Below are 27,038 nucleotides of genomic sequence, written 5' to 3' on the forward strand. Positions count from 1 at the left end.
CAAAGCTTTCATCAAGGTTCAATCGGCTCGAAGTCAAGTGTGCCAAGAATTGATTAACATTTGTGCGTGTAAACTCTGTGAAAAGAAGAACCTCATCTTTCATGATAGCTCCCACTCTTTGATGTTCTGATCCATGGCCATGTCTCTCGCGGATTTGCTGCTGCCTTTGTTTCGTACTCGTCTTTCTCACAAGATCCCGGTCACAGTGCCCCACAAATCCATCTGCAATCGTGAACGACACACAGGTTCTTCTCTCTCTCCGTGACAGGCTTGGCATCAAAGTGTGGAACGAGACTGCCGATCCAAGAGCATGGCGGGGAGTGGAGTGGAGCTCGGACAACCAAGTGGAGGGCCTCGCTCTGTCCAGGTTTAATCTCTCGGGAGTTTTTCCTGCCACCTGGGCCGAGCTTCCATCGCTGGCTCGCCTGGACCTCTCGCAAAACGGCCTCTCCTCGCTGGAAGTCCCTTGCAAAAATACGCAGCTCAACCTCCTCAACTTGAGCTCCAATTCCCTGCAAGAGTTCCCCGGAAATCTCTCCAACCTCAAGAGTTTGGAAAGCCTGGACCTCAGTGGGAACTTCTTAACAGTGGCCGGACTCCCAAAGTTTAGCTTGACGCTGCGATCGCTCAACCTGTCCATCAACAACTTAACTGGGAGCTTTTCCATTGGTGGTAACCTGGGACTGGAGGCACTGGAACTCTCGCAGAACGGACTCAGCGGCTCCATTCCAGAAACTTTCGGGGAGATGACGAACTTGAAGCGCCTGGACATATCGTATAACAGGTTTAGAGGAGATCTACCCGATATTTGGAGCAAGAACTTGGAGCTCAGGTACATGCGTATCTCCAACAATTCGCTCCATGGTGGTTTGCCACCGAGCTTGAGAAGGCTACGCAAGCTCTCTGTTTTACGCGCTGCATACAACTCTCTCTCCGGGCCACTGGAGCTGGAAGATGGCAACTTTGCAAGCATCGAGGTTTTGAACCTCGGGCTAAACGGGTTTAGCGGAACGATCCCGGCTACGCTGGGAAGCTTGAGGAACTTGAAGATCCTGGTTCTCACGGGGAATCATTTTAGTGGCGCCATACCACTGGAGCTTGGAAACTGGTCGAACATCAGAGAGATATGGCTTGACAGCAATAACTTGACTGGAACAATCCCAGGCGAGCTCTCGAAGCTCTCGCATCTCCAGAAGCTGGTTCTCACGGGGAATCGTTTTAGTGGCGCCATACCGTCGGAGCTTGGAAACTGGTCGAACATCAGGGAGATATGGCTCAACAGCAATAACTTGACTGGAACAATCCCAGGCGAGCTCTCGAAGCTCTCGCATCTCCAGAAGCTGGTTCTCACGGGGAATCGTTTTAGTGGCGCCATACCGTCGGAGCTTGGAAACTGGTCGAACATCAGGGAGATATGGCTCAACAGCAATAACTTGACTGGAACAATCCCAGGCGAGCTCTCGAAGCTCTCGCATCTCCAAAGGGTGGTTCTCACGGGGAATCGTTTTAGTGGCGCCATACCTCCGGAGCTTGGAAACTGGTCGAACATCAGGGAGATATGGCTCAACAGCAATAACTTGACTGGAACAATCCCAGGCGAGCTCTCGAAGCTCTCGCATCTCCAGAAGCTGGTTCTCACGGGGAATCGTTTTAGTGGCGCCATACCTCCAGAGCTTGGAAACTGGTCGAACATCAAAGAGATATGGCTCGATAGCAATAACTTGACTGGAACAATCCCAGGCGAGCTCTCGAAGCTCTCACATCTCCAGCAGCTGGTTCTCACGGGGAATCGTTTTAGTGGCGCCATCCCAGGCGAGCTCTCGAAGCTCTCGCATCTCCAAAGGGTGGTTCTCACGGGGAATCGTTTTAGTGGCGCCATACCTCCGGAGCTTGGAAACTGGTCAAACATCAGGGAGATATGGCTCAACGGCAATGATTTGACTGGAACAATCCCAGGCGAGCTCTCGAAGCTCTCACATCTCCAGCAGCTAGTTCTCAGCAGTAACGACATCGGTGGGGAGCTCCCTTCCGGACTCTCCAACTGCACTGAGCTCGTCGTTCTCTGGCTGGGGCAGAACAAGTTCTCTGGAAATCTCCCTGACAGCTTCGGGAATTTGAGCCGCCTGCTCCTTCTGTCGCTTTCCAGCAACGATCTTGTCGGTTCAATCCCGGCCATATTGCAAAACATGTCGTCTCTGCAGTTCCTCTTCCTCTCAAACAACAGCTTCAGCGGCTCCATACCGGACTGGCTTCCCAGGCTCACGAACTTACGAGCCATGGACTTCTCGGTTAACAGGTTCTCTGGGGAGATGCCAGAAAGCATTGGCCGACTGTTTGCCAACGTCCAGCTTTACAACAAGAACAAACGGTCTGTGATGATTCAAACCACGCGAGGACTCCTCTACAACGGCTTCGCCTTCCCGACCTCCATAGACTTCTCCTTCAACCAGCTGACTGGAAGCATTCCAGCTGCCATTGGCGACCTCTACAAGCTCCAGGTGCTGCACCTGAGCCACAACCAGCTAACAGGTCCCATTCCCGAGTCCCTGGGGAAGGCAAGGAATCTCTCCTGGGTGGGGCTCGCAAGCAATCGTCTCAATGGCTCCATACCATCGTCCGTGGCGGACCTCTCGTTTCTCACCATCTTCGACGTCTCCAACAACAGCCTGGTGGGACGGATACCTGACAGCCCACAACTCTCGTCCATGGACGCGGCTCTCTTCGCTGGGAATCACCTCTGTGGCTTGCCACTGACCAACACCTGTTCGAGCACTGCTATGCCGCCACATAAGCTTAGAACAGAGGGACAAGGTGGTAGCGAACAGGACCAAAGAGAGGTGATAGCACTTGTCAGCGTTGGCATCTTCGTGGCAGCCTTCTTCAACGCGTTCTTCTGGACCTACTTTGCGGCAAACCGCAGAGCTCATTCCCAGCTCTGTGGATGCTGGCAATCAAATCTCTAGCTCGTCCACCATGTTGCTGCCGTCCTTTCTACCTTCCAGTTTGTAATCCATCACGACTGCTTGATGAAGTGAACTCTTCTTATCCGCTTTCAAGGCCGCCTCCTGTATAGTCTTGAGCTTATCATGATCCCCCCACAGCCCCGCGCTCCGGTAGATGCTCGCCAGCAGAACGTACGCAGCCGAGTCATTCTCGTCGATCTTCGTCAGTGCCTCGAACGCACTTCCACTTACAGCAGGCCCCGAGGACGCTCCTCCAAACCACAGCATCCGCTCTCAAAGGCATGCTCTCGAGGACTTTCGGTTACGAGATCCACCAAGCTGCTGTAGTGATGAATCCCGCAAACAATGCCAGAGTCCGGGTCCATTGCCTGGAAAAACTCCCTGCCTCGTTCAACTAGGCCGCCGTGGCTGCAAGCAGTGATGACCGAGACAAACGTGATGGCGTTTGCTCGCACGCCATCTTCTCGCATCTCACGACAGGCTTCGAACATGCGCGACGTGTCACCCTGTTGGCCGAATCCTGTGATCAGTGCATTCCAGGCGACGATATCTCGGACTGCCAGAGATCCAAACAAGTGCTCGCACTCATAACTCCGCACTTCCTGTAGAAGTTTACTCCCCACAACTTGATCGTCTTCCAGCCCACGCCTGTAAAGCTCAGCCTGGATTTTCCTTCCACTCCAAGAGTTCCAGCCCGAGCTCACTCTCACCGTTGTCTATATATCCCTGTATCGAGCTCGTCCAAACGACAACGTCCCGGCTAGGCATGCGTTTGAAAACTGCTCGAGCTTTCACCATATCTCCACACTTGGCATACATGTCCACCAAGCTGCTCCCGACAAATCTGTGCTCGCAGCGTCCAAACTTCGCGGCGAGAGAATGAATCTCCATCCCCTTTTCTAGGCTCTGGATTCGCACTAGCTTTCCATCTTCTCGCGGAACAGGTGGCTCGGACGCTGAAAGGTGGATGCAGGCCATGAGCGCAGCAACAAACGTTCTCTCGTCCGGATCGTTCTCCCGAGCCATGCCAAAGAACACCTCCAAGGCCAGCTTGCTGTCTCCACTTACATCGGCCAGCCATGCCATCGAAGACCTTGCGAGCTTCCTCTAGCTTCTCACACTTCGCGTACATATCGATCAGAGTGTTCCCCACGAACACGTCCTCACAGCACCTGCTGTTTGAAGCTTCACCGTGGATAGCCACCCCGGTTTCCAAGCTCTTTCTCTTCACGAGTTTGCCGTCGACATCCACCGCTTCTTCTCGCATTGCCGAGCTCGCACAGGCGGCAAGCGCAGCAACACACGTCTGAGAGTTTGGACAGCACCCAGATAGCTTCATATCTTCGAAGAACACGAGAGCCAGCTTGCTTTCCCCGTTGTCCACAAAGCCTTGTATCAAGCTCGTCCAGAGCACCACATCACGACGAGGCATGCTCTCGAAAACCATCCGCGCGTCGACCATGCTCCCACACTTTGAGTACATGGTACTTGGCTGCTCCCCACGAAGATATCTCCACAGCAGTGGCTTTTCACAGCTCCATCGTGAACAGCGAGCCCCTTTTCCAGGCTCTTCGTCTTCACCATCTTTTGGTGGCCTCCTCTTTCACTGCTAGATTCGCACAAGCCTTGGCAGCAGCAACGAAAGTCCAAGACTTTGGCGAGCAGTCCATTTTCCCAAAGAACTCGAGAGCGACCTCACTTTCTCCATTCTCTACGTAGCCCAGTATCAACGCGTTCCAGGAGACCACGTCTCACTGTGACATCTCATCGAAGACCGATCGAGCATCGAGCATGATGCCGCACTTAGCTCGAGAGGAAAACGTCTTCGCTGCAAGACGGTCCCATCTGCTTGGCTTGAGAATGGATGCCTCTGCCGGTCTCGAGACTAGCCTCCTTGACGAGCTTCCCATCGACCAAAACAGCGTCTTCCTTCGCCGCGAGGCTGCTACAAGCCTTTGCCGCGTCCTGGAGTTTGGCTTGCAGCCCGACCGCCTGGCTTGCATCCTCTCGAAGAGATCCAGAGCCACATCACTCTCGCCATTGGAGACGTAGCCCAGCATCAAGGACATCACGTTTGGGTGAAGAATGCTGTGGAACAGTCCTCCATGCTGCCGCATTTCGCGTACGTTTTTCGTCCACCAGCGCATTGACAACAAGCTGCTTGTTCTCCGCCGCCTGGCCGTGGATCGCCCAGGCGCAAATTGCCCTTGCGCAAATCCCTTGTGACCTTCAACGCCGACACCTGCTGATCGGGCGCCCGCGGCGGCGCTGCCGAAGGAGCGAATGCCGGTGCGGCGCATCGAATCGCTGCCATCGCCAAGTCTCATCCATCGCAAGAACCCTAAAAATTTGCTAGCAACATGGAAATTCAATCAAGGCCGTCGATTCAAGAATATCTGACGGTTGGAAAGAATCGCAATCCCAGGCTTGTAAGCCGGTGTCCATCTCCGCTCGCCCTCGGAGTTAAGTCGATCGGAAACACCGCTGAAAACAGGAACTATGGCGATCAAGCGTAATCGCTCTTAAGACTCTTACCTGTTGAGGCAGCGATTCCTGCTACTCCACCGGAGATCAAGCTCGTCACCATCCTACTCGGGCCCATAGTTGCCAGAAAACGTATGAAACTAAAAAAACACCGTTCTAAACTCCCAACGCGTTTGCACTATTTGTGAAAAGAGACAAAGGTTTCTTTAGGGTTTCTTTAGGGTTTCTTCAGGGTTCATGTAGTCATGGCAGGAATTGGAGGACGCCGCAAATGCTAGAGCTGGAAGCATGTGATATGAGCAGAGCGGCACTGGACATGTAAGTATTGTTATGAGATTCACACTGGGGGAGCGGAGCGAGTGCGAGCACATCTTGCTAGAGTTCAGGCAAGAGGTGTGAAAACGTGCAAGGCAATGAGGGAGATCCCTTATGAAGTTCTTAAAAAACCTCACAGCAGTTTTTCCGATTTCGAGCTAGCAGACCCAGCAGATGCCAATGATGGGCATCTGCTGCAGCAAGCCGCACAGGGTTCAGGGGGGCAGCAGAATCTATGGTGGCAAGCACGGAGAACTGGTCCAGTGCTGGGACAAGCAGAACAGTGAAACAGCTTTTTCTTTCATTTGTTTTAGTATGTTATTCCGTTGGGTTTTATAAACTTAATATCAGATTAAAGTGTATTTAGTAAATATTAGTGTTTTTTTAATCATTTTAGGCTTTAACATGTAAATGTTTGATTGTCCTGAAAAAAACGTTTTAAACGGCGTTTAAACGTGGACGCGTTTGAACGTTTGCACGTCTAGCTGCAACTATGCTCGGGCCTGAAAGTAACCATGCAATGCCAGGAGGCCTAAGCATGTCAAAACTGTGTTTACCAATGCGATGGTGCTCCGTGCCTGTAAAGCTTTTCCAAAAATTTCTCACTCTGAAACTAAAAATAATCCAACTTTGAGCGTTCCAGTAGTTGTAGAGAGTGTCATACAAGCAGAAGTTTATCCCAATCGTTGGGCCTATGGCAGGAGTCAAGTCTGTGGCATTTGGCAGGGAGGAAAACCAATACCAAAAGTGTCAGTCAGAGTTCCTTATGAAGGCTAAGAAAGCTCTCCTGTTGATGGATTGTGGAAAGCGTGTGATAGATGTGGACACACAGCAACATCTACACGCAAGAGCACAAAAGCTGTAAAGGGAACAACTAACAACAAAGATCACAAAGCTCAAGGTGAGGAAATTCAGGAGAAGATTCCAGACCTGAACATGTAACCACCTTGCAGGTTCCAAACTGACAGTTGTCAAACCAGTGTAACGTGAACATGACCCAGCAGGAGCAGTCTCCAGCATCCCTACCGCACACAGCAACACCAACACAACCAGCTCTCAATGCTGACACCGACAACATGCCACATCACGGCAAACACCACAGTTGAGAGCATCCCGAGCAAGAGTGATGCTGCAAGCCTGAGCTTACACTGGATCTTAAGCTTGGCATTTCTCCAGTTTGTGGACAAAATGCAATGTCTCCAGTCAACACCATAGATGCCAATACCAGCAGATTTTGCAAGACTTTTCCACGACAAACAGATGAGCATTTTCATAAGAGACAAAGTCCAATCAACACCTTTGTCTACCAGCCCCTAGATGTGAAGTTCACGAAGATCCAGAACCATATTCTCCAGCTCAAGAGGAGCATTCAAGGTACAACTTTCTAGGAATTTGTATGCACAAAGACTTAGCACATGAATAAAAAACTCCCCAAGGAGAATGCAGAGCTTCACAATGAGATCTGACAACTCAAGGTGAAGCAGCTATAGGGATAGGGTGCGCTACAACAGAAGAACAAGTTCAAGAATGAGCTCTCTGGAGTCATAGTAGCAATAAAACAGCCCAATGCTATGGAGAAATGAGAGCTTCAAAATGAAACTCAACTCAGTTATGGGAGAAAGTGGAGCATAGAAAATCAACATTATATTTAGAAACATCATCCTAAGTCTTGAAATTTAAATCTTAAGACTCAAGAACAGAAATGAGTGGCAGTTGCCAGAACTTATTAAGGAGGTGAGTTAACACTCAAACTCTATCCCTTTCTTTTGTACTCCAACTTTCCATCATCAATGCACATCTATTTGTGCAAAATCTACAGTACTCAAGTGATGTTAAGTTTATCTTTGCTCATGACTTCAACAAAAGCTTTCATAGGGATTGAAGGACTCAAGTCATTCCTTTTTTACTTTTTATATGTTTATTTGTGTTTAACTGAAGCAAAATGCAAAATCAAGTCAAACAAGTGTAGTAGTAAGCATCCACTTTACTCTTACCTTCTTTTATCTTTCACTCTTATTTTCTTTTCCTCTTTCTTTTTTTTCTAGTACAAGCTTTTAGCATACAGACTTTTACCCAAGTTTCTAGGAATGGCTTGTTTTAACATTTAAAGGAATGATTGCAAAACATATAAAATTTTAGCATTTAGATTGGGATGGATATTTGCCGTTTCTTTGGTATATGTATATCACAGGGTATAAAGTTCCATTGGTGTTTCACTTTATAAACTTTTATGTGGTCATTATTTGATATTACTAATGGAGTTGAGTTTACCTTCGTGATTGCTATAAAGTACCAATACTAAGTCTTGGGATCAACATTTGATGAGCATTTTTCCATTCATTCAAGTGGAGTTTATTGAGCATTTAGGCTATGTATAAGTGGGATAATAACAACACAACAACTTCCATCATCATCCACCAATGGAGTATAAAGTGGATGATTTGGTGTTAATCCATTTTCCTAATATTACAATACATGGTTTGTGTAAGGGGCTCTTTATTCAGTGGAAGAGATTATATTAAGTGTTTTGGTAAGTTAAACTGCATGTTTATAAAGCTTGGCAAAACATTCAATAAACTAATCCTCCAGAAATTATATATATGCAATAACTTAAATGTTTTGTATAAAGGGATCAAGCACTACCTATAAATCCACCAGTGCTTCCTCCTGATGTTCCTTTAGATCCTAGTCTCTCAACCTGAAAACCTTAATTACCTTTCATCCTTCTAAAAGAATAAGATAATATGAGGTCTAAGTGTATAGCTATGATATTGTATATAAATATTAGTATAATTTTCAAACCACTCACTTTTGTATATAAACTATGGTTTTTGGGCTAATTAAGATGCATATTTCTATATGCACTAAGAGTGCTACTTAAACTATAAGTGAGGTTAGAAAATAAACCCTTTTATGGCATCTTTCTTAATATTAGATCAAGAGGGTAATAAATAACTCAATGAAGTTATCAGTCTTTATATTTTTTCTTAGTGAAAATCTTATAACTTAATATACATATCTAATCAATATAATTCATTGGGAGTAGGTAAAAATACCATAATATAACTAGTAAATTTTAGAAATATAATAAATTTACTTTTAAATAGGACAGAAAAAAAAATTAAGTAGAGAATGGATAAAAGTGAAAATACAAGTGATAGAGAAGAAACCATTGATATTTTATCCACTTGAAAAGTTCTTCACCACTTAAGAAATAATAAGCTTAAATAGAATATTAATTATATAGTATTTTAATTCCTTTTGAAAAAATAAATATCCTCAATGTTTTTAAGGGGAGAAATTTAGAAGCTGTAAGCTCCTGAATTTAGACTTCCTAGAAGGTCATCTAGCTTAGTACTATTCAAACCCAAGAACACTTAATACAAAATATCCCAAAACTTTTAATCGATTGGAAAAAAGGGTACACTCTTATTTATAGGCCCTTTCCTTTTATATTTGAACCCTATGAATTGTCTCTCTCTTTAGTTATTAAGAATCCAGTACACTTCTTTGCAAATTCATGCCCTTGTGAATGGAAGTTGAGAGCAATAGCTTTCCAAAGAGCCCTGCTCTTTTGACACCCTACCCTTTGGGTTGAACCTAGCTGGAGCAAGTTTAATTTGCCAAATATCAATTAACATATAGTGCAATTCCATTAACTAACCAACAATATAGACCGTTTCTTGAGTCATTTTTTTTGGTTGCATTTTAAGTTACCAAATGGTATTACTTAAAAAACAAACAAGTATATTTCTAGGGGCAATTTGTAATGCATGTGGTTTTTACCTTTTATCTTATAGTGATTTACTATAAGATAAAAATGAAATGGAACATAAACCCTCTATGTGCCACATGTCATCCATAGGACCTTGAGTTTCAGGGCTTTGGGCTATTAAACAAAAGAATAATGGCAAACTCTTAAGTATGGACCTAAGGAGTGAAGGTATTATAGCACAGAGTGACTTGAAACAGTTCTAGAGTATTTAATATCCTAATGCTAAGACTAACATATAAAATAGAGTCAAATGGAGTTTAATATTATTTCAACATACTAATGGCATAATACAAGGATATAGGTACTCCATCAACTAACATCATATGAAACTTAAGCTTAAACTCAAGCCAAATGCAGAACAAGGACAAACACGCAAGCAAGAGTTAGATTATACCTCAAGTTAACCAGCCATGCCTAATCTACCCACTATCCTTATTATATATATGGAACCCCCTATAGCACCGAGCTAGAGCTTGTAGAGGAACGTCACCTTTTGTGCCACTTCTTGCCCGGAGCTTTTGTCAAGGTCTCCTTCCAGGCTCTCCACAAGATATGACATATGGTATGCTTGAACCTGGCTGGGAAAGAGCTTCACCACCTCCGTGACGTTCAAGTAGTGAGTATGAACCTCTTGGAGAAGGTGATGGAGCATCGCATACGCGATGGTGATGCCGTCGTGTGTGCTGGTTCCTCTTCCCAGCTCGTCGATGACTACCAGCGAGCGAGAAGTTGCCTTGTGGAGAATAGTTGAAGCTTCACTCAGCTCCTCGAAAAACGTACTGGAGCCCCTCTGGATTCTGTCCATCGCCCCTAAACACGGCATCGAATACATGCAGTTTGGCTGTCGCGGCTGGAACATACGATCCTATCTGCACGATAACAAAACATACGGAGTGAAAAGAAATAAAGATAGTTGCGAACCTGGGACATGATTGTGATTAGAGCAACTTGACCGATGTAGCAACTTTTACCACCCATTTTTGGACCAGTGATTATTTGCGATCGTTCACCCTCACCAGAAACAACTGTGTCATTTGGTACAAATGCATCTTGCAGAGTCGAATCTAGGACCTGCTCACGGAAAGACATTCCAGTAAAAATATTAAACGACAAGAGCAAAAGAAACAAACCGGATGTCGACCACCTTCTATCTTCAAAAGGCACGCTTCATCCACGAACTCCGGTCGAACATACCCCTGAAGCACATTTTTCATTCAGATAAGCGTTGAAAAACACAAGGAGACAGACCTGATTGCACGAGACAACAGCAAGGGAATCAAGACAGTCGAGAGCTGCTAGTGCCTGTACTGCAGCCCGGAACTCCATGTGATAGGAGGTAAAGTCAGTCAGGAACATGTCCCATGCTTTGGCGCAAGATATATTTAATTGCTCCTTTGCAAGTGCCATTCTTTCCGATGCTTCCAAGACCTCCGGAGGATGATAGCGGTTTGCCTTTTTCGTACTGTTTATTTTAACCCAATCTGCAGGTACACGCTGCGCACATGGAACCTGAAACTACAAGCTTTTAGCAATCAAATAACTGAATTGAGAAAAAGAAAGTACCTCGACCAAAAACGACGTTCCCGAGACGCTCAAGTATTCCAGATTTGAACACTTCCAACAGTTTCCGATAACTGGGAAGAAAACTTTCGAGATCCTCCTCAATACTTTTTATGGTCTCTTTGCATTCGTCTACCTGAAGCACGACTTAAACGAAGTCTGGGAAACGATAACAAACCTCGGGATACTGGCCGGCAACAAACAAGTTAATCTTATCCCCAGCTGCTGCTGCCTCTGCATTCAAACTTGTCACAAGCTTGTTTGCGTGATCTATCACTGAAGTTGAAGTCACTGCGGAGATTAGCCTGCTGAGGAGCGCAGACCTGGCGTCGCGAACCCGTTGAAACTGGGACGCTGCTTTCATAATCGCATTAATCACGTTAATGAACTGCAGCAAACATTACGGTCAGAAAAGAATAACAATCAGGATTACAGAAAAGGAAAGGTACCTCATACGTTGTTGCTGTTTTGTGATAAATTCTTGTGATACCACGCTCAAGATCAGGCAATTTTCCCAGCAGCAACAACGTTGAAGCTAAAGTTGCAACTGTTGTGCCTCTGCCTTTATCTCCAATGGATTCGGCAATTTCCGCAACGGCGTCTAAACGTTGAGAAATAAGCATGCGGTCTCTTAACGGATGGGCCACCTGAAAATAGACATGAGTGGAAAAAACGAAAAATCCAAGATTGTGACTGAGACCAAACTCCTTACCCAATACTTAAGCAGCCTCGCGCCAAAAGCAGTTTTTGTGTGGTTCATAAGCCAGAATAAAGATCCGTTTTCAGTACCATCAGTTTGGTTATGTAGAATCTAGAAAGAAAAAACTTGTTACTGGTAAGTAAACATCGCATTCAGTGGTTACCTCAAGCTGGCGGATGGTGTTGGGCGAGAGCGTCATCTCTTGCTGCCCGGCAAATGGTCGGAAAAGAGCTCCTAAGCGCAATACATTTTCCAGATTAAACTGCTTCAGATAAGCAAATATATGCGCAAACGCAGCAACCACGATTTCTGGCATCGTCATCAACGCCTGCAAACTTCAATTCTCATCCGATAGTGTAATCAAGACAACTAGAAAATTACCTCTAACCCTGCATCAACCTTCTCGTCCAGACAGCCTTTCTTAGAAGACGCCAAGCTCCCGTAGAAGTCCGCAAGAGCAGCAACAGTACCGCCATTTTCAAACGAGTTCTCAGGCGTCTTCTCGGCTCGAACATCCGCTGCGCCTGCATAGTCCATCAACAACTATACAAAAATCACCATCATTCATATACAACCCGATCAGAGAAAAGAAAACAGCTTACCTTCTTTGTAGAAGTGGACAAGGACGCAGATAAAAGAAGTTCTGCGGGAGCACACGCAAGCAACCGTGATTCCAGTTCCGTCCTGGTGACAGTGTCCATAAAGTGACCGTACATCACGTCTCCGGTCGAGGTTTCCACGGCCACCACCCCAAATCTAGCATCAAAACTTCCCTTCACTTCATCCTTTCCAGCGTTGGCCTTGTGCTCGGTGATTGCCTCCTCCACAACACACATGATATAGCTGCTAAGACGAATAGGTCCATCCCTTTCCCCACTCTCTTCTCCCCCAAGAAACTCGCCCGCCTCGAGCGTGGCCTTGGTATATAGCGCCGAGAGATCTCTCGAGAACGGGCCAGCCTTGTTCGTCCCGTGAGCTTTGATAGCCGCTGTCTCGGTCTGCTTGACAACGCCAACTTTGTAGCCAGCTTCCACAAGCCTTCTCACATGTACGTGCAACCGGAACGTTGGAACGCTGGCAGTGAGAAAGCTGTGGCTGTAGTAAGCAACGATTCCCAAAACATTGGCTGCTTTCTCCGCATCCTCTCCGAAAAATCGAAACTTGTATCCCACCTCGACCATGAGAAGGATGTCAGGGAATTTCTTCTTGAGCTCCACAATCTGCTGCTCCAGAGGAGTAAGCTTCTCCTTCCCTGACGGTGGCTTTCCATAAAAGGAGGAATTTCCACCACCGCCATCTCTGTCCCCCTCTCCAAGAAGAACATCTACAAACTTTCTACGCCTGTCTTTAATCGCTTCCCCCGATACTCCGCAATCGGCATCCTTCCCATCGCCCAACCCGGCGTCTACATCTAAATTCAAGCACCGTTTCTTACTCGCGCTGGCCGCATTCTCGGCTGATCGCCTGAGATGATGCGGCGATGGCCACACTAGTGTGGGAGCCCGCAATGCATCGGTCTCACCTCGCTTGAAGAAGCTGGGGATGATCGCCTGGCCCTTGGCGGCGGCAGCGCCCTCGTCCTTCTTTCTCTTTCCCATTCAAAAACTTATAAACCCTAAGATTCTTTCTTCAAGCCCAACAATTACAGTCACCACCCCAAATCTATGCTTGAGGCTAAGGAGTTTCTGGGAGGAGAAGAGGGCGGTGAAAGAGATGGACCAATTTGTCTTAGCAGCTGGGTGCTGGCTTTGGTATATAGAGCCCAAGAAATCGAGAATGGGCCAGCCTTGTGTCTTGGTACGCCAACTTTGTAGCCAACTTCCACAAGCCTTCCCATACACACAACTGGAATGAGAAAGCAGCCAATTTTCTTAGAATTTGTTTATCATAGCCACAGCTTTCTCACTGCCAGCGTTCCAACATTCTGCCACATCCTCTCTAAAAAATTGAAACTTTGTATCCCACCTCAACAATGAGAAGAGTGTCTAGAAATTTCTTCCTGAGCTCCACAATCTGCTGCTACAGAGGAGTAAGCTTCTCCTTTCCCGACGGCAACTTTCCATCACAGGAGGAATTTCCATTGGAAGCATCCTGTCCCCAATAACATTTACAAAATTTCTATACCTGTGTGCTTGCAAGAGGATTTAGATGTAGAAGCCAGGTTGGGGTATTGATTGGCTGCGTTCTCAGCCGGTCGTTTAAGATGACACAGTGATCATTCTTGAAGAAGCTGGTGGCCGCAGTGCTTAGTATATTTATTATAAGATTCTTATATTATTTTATTAGAATAATATTATTTGTAGGTGAACCATATATTATAGCTTACTTGCTAAATCTGAGAGGGAGATGGAAACTCTTTGGCTAATTATTTTCCTGTTGCATTTGTTAGTTATTGCAAGAGTGAAATTTCTGCAATATTTATCTTTGGAGACTCATTAGTAAATTATAGAAATAAAATTTACATTTTAAACACTTATGCAAAGGTTAATTTCCTCCCTATGGAAGGAAGTTCCTTAGTGGAGCAATAAGGAGATTTTCAAATGGAAATCTTATTCTTGATGTTAATAAAGTGTTTAAATTTGTTCATTTGCAACTTCATATTTAAATCTTCAATTAATTTAACCATTTTTGTCACCCACAAAGAACATATAGTAAGGTGTAAATTATGGAAGTGCTAGATTTGGATTGTTTAATATTATTAAAGTTTGTTTAAAGATAATTCATTTAATTTTTTAATTTTGTGTCAAAAGAATCTTTCCAAGCCAAAATTATCCATGACCTATCTATCTACAAGTGAAAAATTTCATTGAAGATAAACATATACTTATATCTCAAATTGGTCTAAATGCAACACTAAACATCATAAACAATTCTATATTTTACATAACATATGGATCTAATGATATAATTAATAATTACTATGAACTTGATTCTTTTTTGCCAAGTTAATACAAAATCTTAGAGTTTATTGATATTTTGATGCAACTTTATGATACTCAAATTCTGGTAAACATAATTCATAACTTTAAACTATTATACAACCTCTTTATTTATGTTATAGATCTTGTATCAAGAAAGAACATGCAAAATTGTAGTTGCATCCTTATTTTCATTAGGTTGTAGCACTCTTTTTTATCAAACACCATTAACTAACTTGCAAAGTAGTAAACCAGTTTAATTACAAACTTAATTTAGTCTTATTTTATTTTAGATTAAATTTACTAGGACTTAATATTTTTTATGTAGACTCTTACACTATATTACTTGATATTGTTCAAAATCTTCTATCATATAGTAAATTTGTATTAAAGAAAAATACTTTATTGATAAATTTTAATCATGAAAAATTGTAATAAGCTTCACAATTTTTAATGTTGGATGTTGCAACTTTATAGAACCCAGTTAAAATACTTTAGTGACAGAATATTTACCCTTGATTTCATCTTGTTTAGATCTAAAAAAGTATATTTATTGGGATCAATTTTATCTTACCTCCAAAATTTATAACATGCTTACTGATTTATTTTGAATGAAAGTGATTATATATATTCTATTAGCATCTAGCAATTAACTTCTATATAATAAAGTTTAATACAAATTTTTATTCGTCTGATTTTATTTATAAAATATTATAATAAAATTTTAAACTGAAGTTTTTAAAAGTAATTTATAAATATTTTAAATACTTTATTATAATAATATTTATGTATAATATTTTACTTTAGAAAAATAAATAACTAGCAATACAAACATATGAATTAATCAAGTTTAGATTATCTGATTTAGATTTTTTAGGAATTTAAAGATTATTTACTAATTTAAGAGCATTAGATTATATATAAAATAGTTTTACTTATATTTTCTTCACCATTACTGCTGCTATAGTTTTAAAGATAAAATAATCTTTAATTTAGGTAGTGAATTGAATAAAAAATAACACTATTCTTTCATAGATATAAATGTTTTTTATCACACTAAATTAATAGTAAACATTTCTTCTATAAACCCTATACAATGTTTTACTATCAAAGTTCATTTAATTAAATTTATTTTAAAACTTTTGAATTCAGCTATATCAAGTTATGTATATATTGGATTTTACTTAATTAATCTTTGGTTTTTCCTTGATTTTAGTTAAAATAAATATATTAGTAACTGTTCATTATATAAATGGAAAGAAACTATATTTTGTTGTTTAAATTTTTATTACAATAGCTTGAAACATCTTATTACAAAAATTTGAAATTTCTATAATAGAATTTGGATCAGTTAATTCTTTGAATAATAAAAACATTTTATAAATAGAATTATTTACGATATAATCTTGAATAAATCCTAATGAATAATTAAATAATATATTAACTATTTATTTTCAAAAATATTCCTTACTTAATATCACATTCTAGCCCTAATTGTTGTTTAACATATAGATTTTGCAACATTTGTGGTTGTTGTGTTTTTATTTTATTTAAGTTAAAAACTTTGGTCTCTTTTCTCATCACATGTTGGTTCTAGGATGGCTATCTTTTTCAGGTCACCATAGCTTCCCAAGATGAGGTGGTAACATTTCTAACATGGATTATCAAGCAAAGTTCTTCTACCAATTATCTTGGATCCAAAATCCAAAAGTTTCTAGCATGGATTATCTTAGATCTCAAGCAAAGTTCTCCAAAACTTTCTAGCATGGAAGAGATTTAGGTGGTGGAAGAAGAAAGGATGTATGTGTAACCTCCCCCCATTCTCTAGGCTTTGAGTCTGCGACTGGGATCACTGCTAGCACACGTGGTTCTTGTTGGATTCCAAGTCTAGAGATCCTCGTCTTGCTTACCAAATATCTTGACGTCCCCGATCAATCACAAGCTCCACCTGGGTTTCCATTTAGAGATGAAACAAAAGTTTGTAAAGCAGCGAAGTCCATTTTGATCTTCGTCACGAACTTGTCTTCCGAGAACTAAGAGCCTGTCAAGCCTCTCACGAGTTACAATTCTTCACAGGGAAAAAAGAAAGAAAACACAGCTCCACCTTGAGTGCCTAAACCACGAACATTGCTCATAGTTACTCCTCGAATTCCAACTCTCAGCAATGCTTGATTGAAAGAACAAAAAGCTTGAATAAAAAAAACCTTGAATCCTTGAGAGTTCTTACCCTTGATGCTTGGGAGTCTCCAAGGTCTAGAAAAAAAGGAGAGAGAAGCAAAGAAATTGGTATTACTGCGTTACCAGTCAGATCCGAGCTCCAAAGAATCCGTCCACATCCTCTATCCTCACAATCCAAAAGAAAAGAGAAAGAAAGCTCAAACCTTTCTGCAGCATGTTAAGATGTGCTATGCGACCCTTGAGCCGGGTCCTCCTTGAAACCTGAATAAGCCAGCGGTGACCTCATCTATCCCTGCCCTCTACAAATCACACCCAATGGTGTGTGGGACGACTGGCCTGCATCGCTCGGTCTTAGCGGCCAAGAAGATTTCCCATTTAGCCCTAAATTGTGACACCTCTTCTTCTCGTGATCGATCTGGCAATTGGATGATTTTAGCTGACTCATTCATTTTGACAGCTCATTATTGAGCCACCTGAGGCAAATGATATACACTCACTGAGGTATAGAAGTATCTGTGCTGAGAATTTTAGACTCTATGATCAGAACTTTGGATATAAAACTATTCCCATCCAAAGGTTCTACTTGATCAATCATCATGGATAGCATATGATTTTCCTCCATTCTCACTGTTCCTTCCTTAATATTGAACCACTGAATTTTAAAAATAATTCTCTTGAATTATCTAAAGTTTACCTCATAAATATCCATTAATGTACCTGTTTAATATAAAAGTTATAAAAAACTAACATAGATAAAAATACATACCTGGAAAATCAATATGAGGTTGTTGTGGATTCCTTAACGTAATTATAATGTTGTCCATTGTTTTCTTATTTGCATTGATTTGAGAAACTCTAAAATGCTTTCCATTAATCTAATATACTGTATAACTCATGGCCTAAAATTTAAAAGTAATTAATAATTAATTAATATTAATTATGACTTTGCATCCATTACCCAAGTCCTTAAAAAAGTTTGATCCATTTCCTCTTCAATTAAGCATATATGTAGAGAAATATTTTCATGCTCTTCTTAATTAAGTTGAATTTGTTTTCCTAAATGCTACAATCGAATACTATTATAATCAAATGGTATAAACTGTAAAATATTAGTTACCAAATTAGCACTAAAATATTATGCATACAAAAACTCTCTCTTAATAGTAGACCTTACACTATAGATCTTCAAGTTTTGCTTTTTGTCTTACCAAAGATTTTAAAACTCTTAAATAACACTTAATAAAAAATATTTTTTAGCTAGTTCCAAGACCAACTATCTAACTCATCAATTAAGTGTACTAATAAATATACTTGTGATGTCATAGCTGTTGTAAATAATGTTGCTTCCAATAAACACACATAAATGATAGACTTTTCTTTCATAATAGGTATCAAAGATTTATCTACTTCTTGAGCAGTTAAAAATCTAATTAAAATTAAAATTAATTGAATTCAAAAAATTAAATCAATTAGTACCATACAACTTCTCCAAGAAAATATTGCTTCCTGTAAATGAGGTGTTATCTTTCCTATTATAAAAATGAGATAAACATCCTACTAAATATGTTAATTAACATTTTAGTAAATTTAGAAACTTACTCATAGTAAATGAAGCCAATTTTTTTCATACCTATTAACTTACCTTTCTCATCAACATAATTTAAAAATTCAGTTCCATATGTTGTAAGAACTTTAAAAGCCTCTATATTATTAATAAATAATTTATTTTGATAACTTGTTAATGTCCAAGTTCCATGATCAATTTTTCCATCACGTCACACCACATATTTTACTTTATTCTACACACAACTAAGTCTTTTCTAGTATTTAATTCATCATTTTTGGTAGTAATAGTTTTATATTTAGTTTCAAAAACATTCTTAAATATGTGCATATAATCTTTTAAAAATGCTACTGGCAACTTATAAAAATATGGAAGTTGATAAAATGTGAATATAACCATTTCATACCATTAGGTAATGATATTTGATCTTCTTGTCTAACTAAATAATATATGTTGCCTATTGTTCAGGAGTCATTTGTGTTAGTATTGGTCAAATATAATTATGACCATTAAATAAACTAATAAAAATTAGAATTTAATTTATGTTTAGAAATAATAACTAAAATCTTACATTCTATTAGTAGACTTAAATTGATGATCCATAGGTAAGAGACACCAATGACCAATATATATGCATTTTTATAAACTTTGTGACTATATTCCAAGAATCCAAGTCCATAGTCTAGGTAAAAGTATTTTCCCATTAGTTTGAAGTCCTGAACAAAATCATAATCCAGGAAAATCATGAATAAACTATCACACTGCTTCTCTAAGCTTAAATCACCCTCTAGCTTAAAATTATCTTTGCATGGCACTCCATCCCATAATTGTTTCAACTCTTCCAAAAATAGGGACCAATAAATATTAGGTACCTTAGGAAGTTTTTGGCCTAGAAAAATTATAAATATAAATATTTCATTTTATTTTTTAGACTAATACCTGGTATAATCATAATAAGAAATATAAATGAAGGCTTAATTGCTAGAGTTGGTGGTATATTAGTATTAACTACAACAATTGCCTAACATGAATATATTTTTGCCATTAATTTTGTTGGAGAAAGATTATTTGCAACTATAGTAAGATGTATATTTCTTGGATCTACTGCAAAATTTGGGTAAATAAGTTGAACCATCTGCAGGCATTCTCATTATTCCATTAGTGGATTGATGATAAAATTATAAGTTATATATTTTTTTTATTTCTCTACATTGAAATTATTATTGAAGTCAAGGTATAATAGAGAAATAGTGCATTATTTTCTCAGGTATATAATTGTTAAAATCTTTGTGCTTGCTAGCAATAGAAATTTGACAAAATTGAAGGTCCTTATTCTCCTTATGAAATAACATAAAATCATTGATGCATGAATTAATCTTTTTTTAGGTAAGTCCATTATGTTTAATGATATTTTCCACTTCCTTATATATATTTGAAACATTTTATTTGTAGGCAACATTTTCTTGAAGAGCCTTCATCCAAATAATGAAAAACTTAATACTATATAATAAATAAAAATTAAATACTTTACAAAATGATCTGTTGCTTGGCTTGATATTCCAGTAATAACTTGCACATCTAAAATCCTTAAACAAGCCAACAAAATAGAAGCACTTGCCCCTTTATAAATAGGTAATAAATTGTCTTCATTTCCATATAAGCAATCTTAAAAATAATTAAATACATTATCATCCTCAATATCATCATTGCCACTACCATTACCACCACTCAAATTAATATAACAATCATCTGGAACTATAGAGCTTTTATCAATTTCAAAAAATTGTTATACTAAAGTAGTAGATCTGCATAATCTAATCCCTTGAATATCTTCCATTGAAAACCATGCATCATGTGGTGCTAAAGGATGTTTACCATAAAGATGAATATGATTTATGATAATTTGTATAAAGTAAATATAATTACTTCTACACCTTAAACACTAACATGCAACTATCATTCTTAAATCCTAAACAAAAAAATTAATACAGATCTGAGGAAGAAAACAAAGTTCTTTTATTAGGAAATTATGTGTTAAAAGTGGGTACATTATACTGCTATTAGTAATTTAGTTGATGTAAATATTGTTGAAATTTATGACTAAAACTTTTGGAACTACAAACCTTAAGAACTTACATTTTAGTCACAGTTTAAAAGTAAATTGCAACTCTAATTAGCAACATATATGAGCTTATCTAGCTTTAAAGAATATGTTACTACAAATTATGATTTATATTTTAGTTGTAAGGGACAACTACTTAAATTTGAGTAACTATAAAGCTATCACAAATTACAACTTAAAATTTGTAACTAAAGCCAATTTGCTACTAACATTTAAGTTGAGTTGATTACAACTTAAATTTCCAACAAACACAAAAATTTCGTTGGAAAAACATATCATTATAATGCTTTTACGGACTGGCAGAAGTCAAGTCTAAGTCTTGACCTGTCGAAATCCACATTCTATCCACCGTGGCCAAAAAATCACCGCAAAAAGAAACTATGCAAAAATCTATGTTATGTAATATAGTTGATAGCCCAGTAAAATCCCAAGTCCCCCACTTTATTGACTAGCAAGGCTTTCATCAAGGCCTTTTGCTAGTCAATAAAGTATTTTTACAATGGTAAATCCCAAGTCCCCCACTTTATTGACTAGCTCAATTGACTCGAAGTCAAGTGTGCCAAGAATTGGTTATCAAATGTGCGTGTAAACTCTGCAAAAAGAAGAACCTCATCCTTCATGATAGCGTTCACTCTTTGATGTTCTGATCCATGGCCATGTCTCTCGCGGATTTGCTGCTGCCTTTGTTTCTACTCGTCTTTCTCACAAGATCCCGGTCACAGTGCCCCACAAATCCATCCGCAATCGTGAACGACACACAGGTTCTTCTCTCTCTCCGTGACAGGCTTGGCATCAAAGTGTGGAACGAGACTGCCAATCCAAGAGCATGGCGGGGAGTGGAGTGGAGCTCGGACAACCAAGTGGAGGGCCTCGCTCTGTCCAGGTTTAATCTCTCGGGAGTTTTTCCTGCCACCTGGGCCGAGCTTCCATCGCTGGCTCGCCTGGACCTCTCGCAAAACGGCCTCTCCTCGCTGGAAGTCCCTTGCAAAAATACGCAGCTCAACCTCCTCAACTTGAGCTCCAATTCCCTGCAAGAGTTCCCCGGAAATCTCTCCAGCCTCGAAAGTTTGGAAAGCCTGGACCTCAGTGGGAACAACTTAACAGTGGCCAGACTCCCAAAGTTTAGCTTGACCCTGCGATCGCTCAACCTGTCCATCAACAACTTAACTGGGAACTTTTCCATTGGTGGTAACCTGGGACTGGAGGCACTGGAACTCTCGCACAACGGACTCAGCGGCTCCATTCCAGAAACTTTCGGGGAGATGACGAACTTGACACGCCTGGACATATCGTACAACAGGTTTAGCGGAGATCTACCCAATATTTGGAGCAAGAACTTGGAGCTCAGGTACATGCGTATCTCCGAAAATTCGCTCCAGGGTGGTTTGCCACCGAGCTTGAGAAGGCTACGCAAGCTCTCGGAATTACGCGCTGCATACAACTCTCTCTCCGGGCCACTGGAGCTGGAAGATGGCGACTTTGCAAGCATCGAGGTTTTGCACCTCGGGCTAAACGGGTTTAGCGGAACGATCCCGGCTACGCTGGGAAACTTGAGGAACTTGAAGATCCTGGTTCTCATGGGGAATCGTTTTAGTGGCGCCATACCTCCGGAGCTTGGAAACTGGTCGAACATCAGAGAGATATGGCTCGACAGCAATAACTTGACTGGAACAATCCCAGGCGAGCTCTCGAAGCTCTCGCATCTCCAGAAGCTGGTTCTCAGGGGGAATCGTTTTAGTGGCGCCATACCTCCGGAGCTTGGAAACTGGTCGAACATCAGAGAGATATGTCTCGACAGCAATAACTTGACTGGAACAATCCCAGGCGAGCTCTCGAAGCTCTCGCATCTCCAAAGGGTGGTTCTCACGGGAAATCGTTTTAGTGGTGCCATACCTCCGGAGCTTGGAAACTGGTCGAACATTAGAGAGATATGGCTCGACAGCAATAACTTGACTGGAACAATCCCAGGCGAGCTCTCGAAGCTCTCGCATCTCCAGCAGCTAGATCTCAGCAGCAACGACATCGGCGGGGAGCTCCCTTCCGGACTCTCCAACTGCACCGAGCTCGTCCTTCTCGGGCTGGACCAGAACAAGTTCTCTGGAAATCTCCCTGACAGCTTCGGGAATTTGAGCCGCCTGCTCCTTCTGTCGCTTTCCAGCAACGATCTTGTCGGTTCAATCCCAGCCATATTGCAAAACATGTCGTCTCTGCAGTTCCTCTTCCTCGACAACAACAGCTTCAGCGGCTCCATACCGGACTGGCTTCCCAGGCTCACGAACTTACGAGCCATGAACTTCTCGGTTAACAGGTTCTCTGGGGAGATGCCAGAAAGCATTGGCCGACTGTTTGCCAACGTCCAGCTTTACGACCAGAACAAACGGTCTGTGATGATTCAAACCGAGCGAGGACTCGTCTACAACGGTTTCACCTTCCCGACCTACATAGACTTCTCCTTCAACCAGCTGACTGGAAGCATTCCAGCTGCCATTGGCGACCTCTACAAGCTCCAGGGGTTGTACCTGAGCCACAACCAGCTAACAGGTCCCATTCCCGAGTCCCTGGGGAAGGCAAGGAATCTCTCCTGGGTGGGGCTCGCAAGCAATCGTCTCAATGGCTCCATACCATCGTCCGTGGCGGACCTCTCGTTTGTCACCATCTTCGACGTCTCCAACAACAACCTGGTGGGACGGATACCTGACAGCCCACAACTCTCGTCCATGGACGCGGCTCTCTTCGCTGGGAATCAGCTCTGTGGCTTGCCACTGACCAACACCTGTTCGAGCACTGCTATGCCGCCACACAAGCTTAGAACAGAGGGACAAGGTGGTAGCGAACAGGACCAAAGAGAGGTGACAACACTTGTCAGCGTTGCCATCTTCGTGGCAGCCGCCTTCAACGCGTTCTTCTGGACCTATTTTGCGGCAAACCGCAGAGCTCATTCCCAGCTCTGTGGATGCTGGCAATCAAATCTCTAGCTCGTCCACCATGTTGCTGCCGTCCTTTCTACCTTTCAGTTTGTAATCGACCGCTTGATGAAGTGAACTCTTCTTATCCGCTTACCGGTAGATGCTCGCCATCAGAACGTATGCAGCCGAGTCATTCTCGTCGATCTTCGTCAGTGCCTCGAACGCAATCCTCCCCACTTCCACTTACGGCAGGCCCCGAGGACGCTCCCCCAAACCACAGCATCCGCTCTCAAAGGCATGCTCTCAAGGACTTTCAAGGCCTCTTCCAGTCGGTTAAGAGATCCACCAAGCTGCTGTAGTGATGAATCCCGCAAACAATGCCAGAATCCGGGTCCATTGCCTGGAAAAACTCCCTGCCTCGTTCAACTAGGCCGCCGTGGCTGCAAGCAGTGATGACCGAGACAAATGTGATTGCGTTTGCTCGCACGCCATCTTCTCGCATCTCGCGAAAGGCTTCGAACACGCGCGACGTGTCACCCTGTTGGCCGAATCCCGTGACCAGTGCATTCCAGGCGACGATATCTCGGACTGCCAGAGATCCAAACAAGTGCTCGGCCGCACTCATAACTCCGCACTTCCTGTAGAAGTTTACTCCCCACAACTTGATCGTCTTCCAGCCCACGCCTGTAAAGCTCAGCCTGGAGTTTCCTTCCAGCTAGGCCGTAAGTCCCGCTACAAGAGTCTGAGAGTTTGGAGCACAGTCCACTCCAAGAGTTCCAGCCCGAGCTCACTCTCACCGTTGTCTATATATCCCTGTATCAAGCTCGTCCAAACGACAACGTCCAGGCTAGGCATGCGTTTGAAAACTGCTCGAGCTTTCACCATATCTCCACACTTGGCATACATGTCCACCAAGCTGCTCCCGACAAATCTGTGCTCGCAGCGTCCAAACTTCGCGGCGAGAGAATGAATCTCCATCCCCTTTTCTAGGCTCTGGATTCGCACTAGCTTTCCATCTTCTCGCGGAACAGGTGGCTCGGACGCTGAAAGGTGGACGCAGGCCATGAGCGCAGCAACAAACGTTCTCTCGTCCGGATCGTTCTCCCGAGCCATGCCGAAGAACAGCTCCAAGGCCAGCTTGCTGTCTCCACTTACATCGGCCAGCCATGCCATCGAAGACCTTGCGAGCTTCCTCTAGCTTCTCACACTTCGCGTACATATCAATCAGAGTGTTCCCCACGAACACGTCCTCACAGCACCTGTTGTTTGAAGCTTCACCGTGGATAGCCGCCCCGGTTTCCAAGCTCTTTCTCTTCACGAGTTTGCCGTCGACATCCACCGCTTCTTCTCGCATTGCCGAGCTCGCACAGGCGGCAAGCGCAGCAACACACGTCCGAGAGCTTGGACAGCACCCAGATAGCTTCATATCTTCGAAGAACACGAGAGCCAGCTCGCTTTCCCCGTTGTCCACAAAGCCTTGTATCAAGCTCGTCCAGAGCACGACATCACGACGAGGCATGCTCTCGAAAACCATCCGCGCGTCGACCTTGCTCCCACACTTGAGTACCTGTCACTTGGCTGCTCCCCACGAAGATATCTCCACAGCAGTGGCTTTTCACAGCTCCATCGTGAACAGCGAGCTCCTTCTTCAGGCTCTTCGTCTTCACCATCTTTTGATGGCCTCCTCTTTCACTGCTAGATTCGCACAGCCCTTGGCAGCAGCAACGAAAGTCCGAGAGTTTGGCGAGCAGCCCATCTTCCCAAAGAACTCGAGAGCGACCTCGCTTTCTCCATTCTCTCCAGGAGACCACGTCTCACTGTGGCATCTCATCGAAGACCGATCGAGCATCGAGCATGATGCCGCACTTAGCTCGAGAGGAAAACGTCTTCGCTGCAAGACGGTCCCATCTGCTTGGCTTGAGAATGGATGCCTCTGCCGGTCTCGAGACTAGCCTCCTTGACGAGCTTCCCATCGACCAAAACAGCGTCTTCCTTCGCCGCGAGGCTGCTACAAGCCTTTGCCGCGTCCTGGAGTTTGGCTTGCATCCTCTCGAAGAGATCCAGAGCCACATCGCTCTCGCCATTGGAGACGTAGCCCAGCATCAAGGACATCACGTTTGGGTGAAGAATGCTGTCGAACACGCGGCGGGAATCCTCCATGCTGCCGCATTTCGCGTACATGTCTCCCCAGCTGCTTGCTCTCCGCCGCCTGGGCGTGGATCGCCCAGGCGCAAATTGCCCTAGCGCAAATCCCTTGTGACCTTGGGCGCCCGCGGCGGCGCTGCCGAAGGAGCGAATGCTGGTGCGGCGCATCGAATCGCTGCCGTCGCCAAGTCTCATCCATCGCAAGAACCCTAAACATTTGCTAGCAACATGGAAATTCAACCAAGGCCGTCGATTCAAGAATATCTGACGGTTGGAAATGAATCGGGGACCATTAGCCTGGAAAAACCTTGATGTACTCGGGAAAAATCGCCTTGTACAACCCAGCGTAGCCTTGGGTGCGAACAATGTGCCTCAGCGCGCTCGCAATCCCAGGCTTGTAAGCCGGTGTCCATCTCCGGTCGCCCTCGAGTTAAGTCGATCGGAAACACCGAAAAGCGTGGTCAGAGTTCCTTATAAAGGCTAAGAAAGCTCTCCCGTTGATGGATTGTGGAAAGTGTGTCATAGATGCGGATGCATAGCAACATCTACACGCAAGAGCACAAAAGCTGTCAAGGGAACAACCAACAACAACGATCACAAAGCTCAAGGTGAGGAAATTCAGGAGAAGACTCAGGAACAAGATCCTGAACATGTAACCACCTTGCAGGTTCCAAATTAACAGTCGTCAAACCAGAGTGTAACATGAACATGACCCAGCAGGAGCAGTCTCCAGCATCTCCACCACACACAGCAACACCAACACAACCAGCTCTCAATGCCGATGCTAAGAACATGCTGCATCACTGCAAACACCACAGTTGAGAGCATCCTGAGCAGGAGTGATGCTGCAAGCCTGAGCTTACACTGGATCTTAAGCTTGGCATTTCTCCAGTTTGTGGACAAAATGTAGTGTCTCCAGTCAACACCACAAAGCAGATTTTGCAAGGCTTTTCCACAACAAGCAGACGAGCATTTTCATGCGAGACAGAGTCCAATCAACACCTTTGTCTACCAGCCCCTACATGCAAAGCTCATGAAGATCCAGAACCATATTCTCCAGCTCAAGAGGAGCATTTGAGGTACAACTTTCTAGAGATCTGTATGTGCAAAGATTTAGCGCATGAACAAGGAACTCCCCAAGGAGAATGTAGAGCTTCGCAATGAGATCTGACAGCTCAAGGTGAAGCAGCTGTAGGGATAGGGTGCGCTACAACAGAAGAACAAATTCAAGAATGAGCTCTTTGGAGTCATAGCAGCAATAAAACAGCCCAATGCCGTGGAGAAGTGAGAGCTTCAAGATGAAACTTAACTCAGTTGTGGGAGAAAAGTGGGGTATAGAAAATCAACTTTATATTTAGAAACATCATCCTAAGTCTTGAGATTTAAACTTTGAGACTCAAGAATAAGA

General features: G+C 43.0%; 4 protein-coding genes, 1 long non-coding RNA gene and 1 pseudogene across 5 annotated transcripts; 2 read left to right on the plus strand and 4 right to left on the minus strand.

Moving 5' to 3' along the window:
• The first annotated feature begins 203 nt into the window (after window positions 1–203).
• Window positions 204–3,051, plus strand: LOC112350334 (LRR receptor-like serine/threonine-protein kinase GSO1). Its single transcript, XM_024686309.1, has one exon. The coding sequence runs from the start codon at window positions 747–749 to the stop codon at window positions 2,961–2,963; it is 2,217 nt and encodes a 738-aa protein (XP_024542077.1). The 5' UTR covers window positions 204–746; the 3' UTR covers window positions 2,964–3,051.
• A 139-nt stretch (window positions 3,052–3,190) lies between these two features.
• On the minus strand, window positions 3,191–4,425 carry LOC112350335 (pentatricopeptide repeat-containing protein At2g13600-like). Its single transcript, XM_024686310.1, has 2 exons — window positions 3,781–4,425; window positions 3,191–3,625 (listed from the first exon to the last, which is right to left on the minus strand). Exons 1-2 carry the CDS (start codon window positions 4,423–4,425, stop codon window positions 3,191–3,193), a joined length of 1,080 nt encoding a protein of 359 aa, XP_024542078.1.
• Window positions 3,704–25,891, minus strand: LOC112350313 (pentatricopeptide repeat-containing protein At2g33760-like). Its single transcript, XM_024686279.1, has 2 exons — window positions 25,544–25,891; window positions 3,704–4,978 (listed from the first exon to the last, which is right to left on the minus strand). The coding sequence occupies exons 1-2, from the start codon at window positions 25,823–25,825 to the stop codon at window positions 4,715–4,717; spliced, it is 546 nt and encodes a 181-aa protein (XP_024542047.1). The 5' UTR covers window positions 25,826–25,891; the 3' UTR covers window positions 3,704–4,714.
• On the minus strand, window positions 9,779–13,397 carry LOC9647217 (annotated as a pseudogene).
• Window positions 16,353–17,313, minus strand: LOC112350314. The gene is made up of 3 exons (XR_002993722.1): window positions 16,943–17,313; window positions 16,820–16,882; window positions 16,353–16,756 (listed from the first exon to the last, which is right to left on the minus strand). It is a non-coding gene; the product is annotated as an uncharacterized LOC112350314 (long non-coding RNA).
• Window positions 21,201–23,636, plus strand: LOC112350312 (probable leucine-rich repeat receptor-like protein kinase At1g35710). Its single transcript, XM_024686278.1, has one exon. It carries the CDS (start codon window positions 21,230–21,232, stop codon window positions 23,552–23,554), a length of 2,325 nt encoding a protein of 774 aa, XP_024542046.1. The 5' UTR covers window positions 21,201–21,229; the 3' UTR covers window positions 23,555–23,636.
• Window positions 25,892–27,038: the final 1,147 nt, after the last annotated feature.

This window comes from Selaginella moellendorffii, unplaced genomic scaffold (assembly GCF_000143415.4).
Source record: "Selaginella moellendorffii unplaced genomic scaffold, v1.0 SELMOscaffold_48, whole genome shotgun sequence".
NCBI classification, from domain to species: domain Eukaryota; kingdom Viridiplantae; phylum Streptophyta; class Lycopodiopsida; order Selaginellales; family Selaginellaceae; genus Selaginella; species Selaginella moellendorffii.